This window comes from Propithecus coquereli, unplaced genomic scaffold (assembly GCF_000956105.1).
Source record: "Propithecus coquereli isolate 6110/MARCELLA unplaced genomic scaffold, Pcoq_1.0 Scaffold205, whole genome shotgun sequence".
In the NCBI taxonomy this organism is placed as follows: Eukaryota; Metazoa; Chordata; class Mammalia; order Primates; family Indriidae; genus Propithecus; species Propithecus coquereli.
This window is the reverse complement of record NW_012145523.1, coordinates 4,794,741-4,798,712: the sequence shown is the minus strand read 5'-3', so window position 1 is coordinate 4,798,712 and position 3,972 is coordinate 4,794,741. Positions and strand designations below refer to the sequence as shown.

The 3,972-nt window shown below is 36.8% G+C and overlaps 1 protein-coding gene across 1 annotated transcript in view; it reads left to right on the top strand.

The window, feature by feature from the left end:
- Positions 1–3,972, top strand: part of SUPT20H (suppressor of Ty 20 homolog (S. cerevisiae)) — a 66,580-nt gene that overhangs the window by 34,445 nt on the left and 28,163 nt on the right. Inside the window, exon 8 of the mRNA XM_012644048.1 lies at positions 3,506–3,749. Coding sequence (XP_012499502.1) covers positions 3,506–3,749 — 244 coding nt within the window. The remainder of the gene's footprint in view (positions 1–3,505; positions 3,750–3,972) is intronic.

Genomic DNA, 3,972 nt, shown 5'->3' with positions numbered 1-3,972 from the left:
CATGTGAAATAACATAGCATCTGAGATATATTTTAAATTACTTTAGCAAAACAAACAAAAACAAAAGTTATGTGTACAATCCTAAGTAAAATTAGGTGTTGGTACATAAGTGTTTTTACTCTTCTACTAGCATGTACGTTTAAAAAAATTGCATAATAAAAAGTTGAATGAAACCACTAAAAGACTCGGTGTTTTTGCAAAAATTCTTATTCAACAATATTATTGACTCATTTAACTTTAACTTTAAAAGAGTTAGTGGTAGCTATTAAGATATTTCAGAGGTTAAGGAAAACAATAGAATTTAGTAAAGTAAGTTACGTGATAGCTGTAAACAGCCTGTATGTACTTTGGAATTGAGTCTATGGAATTCTCACAACGTTAGTATAGAATGGGACTATTTACAGTTACTGAAAGTGCTGTAATCCGTCAGGACCCTGTAAGTTTTGTGAGAGCAGAGAATTTTATGTGTTTTGCTCACTACTTTATCCCCAACTCCTAGAATGGAGCCCCACCTCCTAGTCAGGTGCTCAGTGAATAGTTTGTTGAATTAATGAATAGGCAGTGTTAGAATTTGATCATTTCACACTTTGTACAAATTACAGACATACCTCACAGATACTGTGGGTTCAGTTCCAGACCACTGCAATAAAGTGAATATCACAATAAAGCAAATCACACAAACTTTGGTTTCCCAGTGCATTTGGAAGTTACATTTACACTATACAGTTGTCCCTTGAACAACATAGGGGGTTAGGAATGCCGAACCCTTGTACAGTCGAAAATCCACATGTAACTTATGACTCCCCCAGAACTTAACTACTAATGGCCTGTTGTTGACTGGAAGCCATACCAATAACAAATTGTTGATTAATACATATTTTATATATGTATTGTATACTGTATTTTTACAATAAAGTAAGCTAGAAAAATGTTACTAAGAAAATCATAAGGAAGAGAAAATATATTTACTGTTGATTAAGTAGATCATCATAAAGGTCTTTGTCCTTGTTGTCTTCATTTGAGAAGGCTGAGGAAGGGTTGGTGTTGCTGTTTTGGATGCAAGAGGTGGAAGAGGTGAAGGTGGAAGGGGAAGTAGGAGAGGCAGGCACACTCAGTGTCAGCTTTTATTGAAAAAAAATTCATGTGTAAGTGGACCCACACAGTTCAAACCTGTGTTGTTCAAGAATCAACTGTACTATAGTCTATTAACAGTGCAATAGGATTGTCTAAAAAAATGATGTACATAGCTTATTTAAAAAATATTTTATTGCTAAAAAATACTAATGGTCATCTGAGCCTTCAGTCAGTCATAATCTTTGTTGGTGAAGTGTCTTCTATTGATGTGGATGGCTGCTGACTGATCAGGGTTGTCGTTGCTGAAGGTGGGGGTAGTTGTGGCAATTTCCTAAAGTAAGACAACAGTGAAGTTGGCCGCATCTATTGACTTTCTTTCATGAACGATTTCTCTGTAGCATGTGGTGATGCTATTTGATAGCATTTTACCCACTGTAGAATAGCTTTCAAGATTGCAGTCGATCCTGTTAAACCCTTACCTTATCAACTAAGTTTATGGAATATTCTAATCCTTTTTTGTTGTGTCAACAACATTCACAGCATCTTCACCAGGTGTAGATTCCATCTCAAGAAACCACTTTCTTGACTCATCCAAAAGAAGTAACTCCTCATCTGTTAAAGTTTATCGTGAGATTGCAGCAATTCAGTCACATCTCCTGGCTCTACTTTTAGTTGTAGTTCTTCTTGCTGTTTCCACCACATCTGCAGTGACTTACCCCACTGAAGTCTTGAACCCCTCAACGTCATCTATGAGGGTTGGAATGAGCTTCTTCCAAACTCCTGTTAATATTGATATTTTGACCTCCTCCCGTGAATCACAAATGTTCTTAATGGCATCTGGAATGGTAAATCATTTCCAGAAGGTGTTCAGTTTACTTTTTCCCAGATCCATCAGAAGAACCACTATCTATAGCAGGTATATAAAATGTATTTTTCAAATAAGAAGACTTGAGAGTCAAAACTACTCCTTGATCCATGAACTGCAGACTAGATGTTGTGTTAGCAGGCATGAAAACAACATTAATCTTTGTGCATTTCTGTCAGATGTCTTGGGCGACTAGGTCATTTTTAATGAGCAGTAATATTTTGAAAGGAATCTTTTTTCTGAGCAGTAGTTCTCAACAGTGGGCCTAAAATATTCCATAAACTATGCTGTAAATAGATGTGCTGTCATCCAGGCTTTGTTCCATTTCTAGAGCACAGGCAGAGTAGATTTAGCATAATTCTTAAGGGCCCTAGGATTTTTGGAATGGTAATTGAGCATTGGCTTCAACTTAAAGTCACTGGCTACATTACCCCTAACAAGAGTCAGCCTTCCTTTGAAGCTTTTAAACTGGACATTGACTAGCTCTGAAGGTCCTAGATGGCATATTCTTCCAATACAAGACTACTTTTCTACCTTGAAAATCTGTTGTTAAATGTAGCCATCTTCATCAGTTGTATTAGCTAGATCTTCCATGTAACTTGTTGCAGTTTCTACATTAGTACTTGCTGCTTCACCTTGCACTTTTATTTTATGGAGGCAGCTTCTCTCCTTAAACCTCATGAACTAATCGCTGCTGCTAGCTCCCAGCTTTTCTTCTGCAGCTTTCTTACCTCTCTTAGCTTTCATAGAATTGAAGAGAGCTGGGGTTTTGCTCTGGATTAGGCTTTGGCTTAAGGGAATGTTGTGGCTAGTTTGATCTTTTATCCAGATCACTAAAACCTTCTCTATTAGCAATGAGGCTGTTTTGCTTTCTTATCATCCTTGTGTTCACTGAAGTAGCACTTTTAAGTTCCTGCAAGAATTTTTCCTTTACATTCACAACTTGTCTGGCTGTTTGGCCCAAGATTCCTAGCTTTCGGCCTATCTTGACCTTTGACATGCCTTCCTCACTCAGCTTAAACATTTTAAAGTAAGAGATCTGTGACTTTTTCACTTGAACACTTAAAGGCCGTCGTAGGGTTATTAATTGGCCTATTTTCAATATTGTTGTGTCTCAGAGAATAGGGAGGCCCAAGGAAAGGGAGAGAGACAAGGGAATGGCCAGTTAGTGGAGCTGTCAGAACACACCCATTTGCTGATTAAGTGCACGTCCTTTATATGGATATAGTTCCTGGTGCTCCAAAATAATTACAATAGTAACATCAAAGATCACTGATCACTGTAACAGATAAAATAATAATGAAAATGTTTGAGATATTGCAAGAATTACCAAACGTGACATGGTGACATGAAGTGAGCACATGCTGTTGGAAAAATGGTACCAGTAGACTTTGCTCAACACAGGGTTGCCACAAACCTTCAGTTTGTAAAAACGTGAAATACCTTCGAAGTGCAATAAAACGAGGTATGCCTGTATTGAATTTCCATTAGAAGTTTCTTTATGCTGTCAAGTTTCTGAAATTTATGTGCTAACATTGGAACTTGAAATATTATATTTTACTGTAGTCCTTAGCAGAATTCTAGAGAATATTTCTAGATTAAGTGATATGTATGATTACGTATTTGAAAATCTTAAATCTTGTGTTGACATACGCTCTTACACATTTCAGGAAGACAAACTTTTGCTTGAGAGCCAGCTGATCCTAGCTACAGCTGAACCACTGTGTCTTGACCCTTCTATAGCAGTAACTTGCACAGCAAACAGACTACTCTATAACAAGCAAAAGATGAACACTCGTCCAATGAAACGGTAATTGCCTTTGTGGAAGGGGGAACCGAAAGACATTCCTGTGACAAGTAGTTCTAAATTTTGCTGTTTATAGTATCTTTTTTCCTCCAGAGTTTAAGTGCTCTGATTTTTTTTTAATTTGAAAATAGGACTTTTAATGGCCTTGTATTATTTTTTTATGTATTATGATTTTTTAATGTTCTCTGCTTTGTACTGAAGTGATGCATTTTCTGCAGTCTTTTAG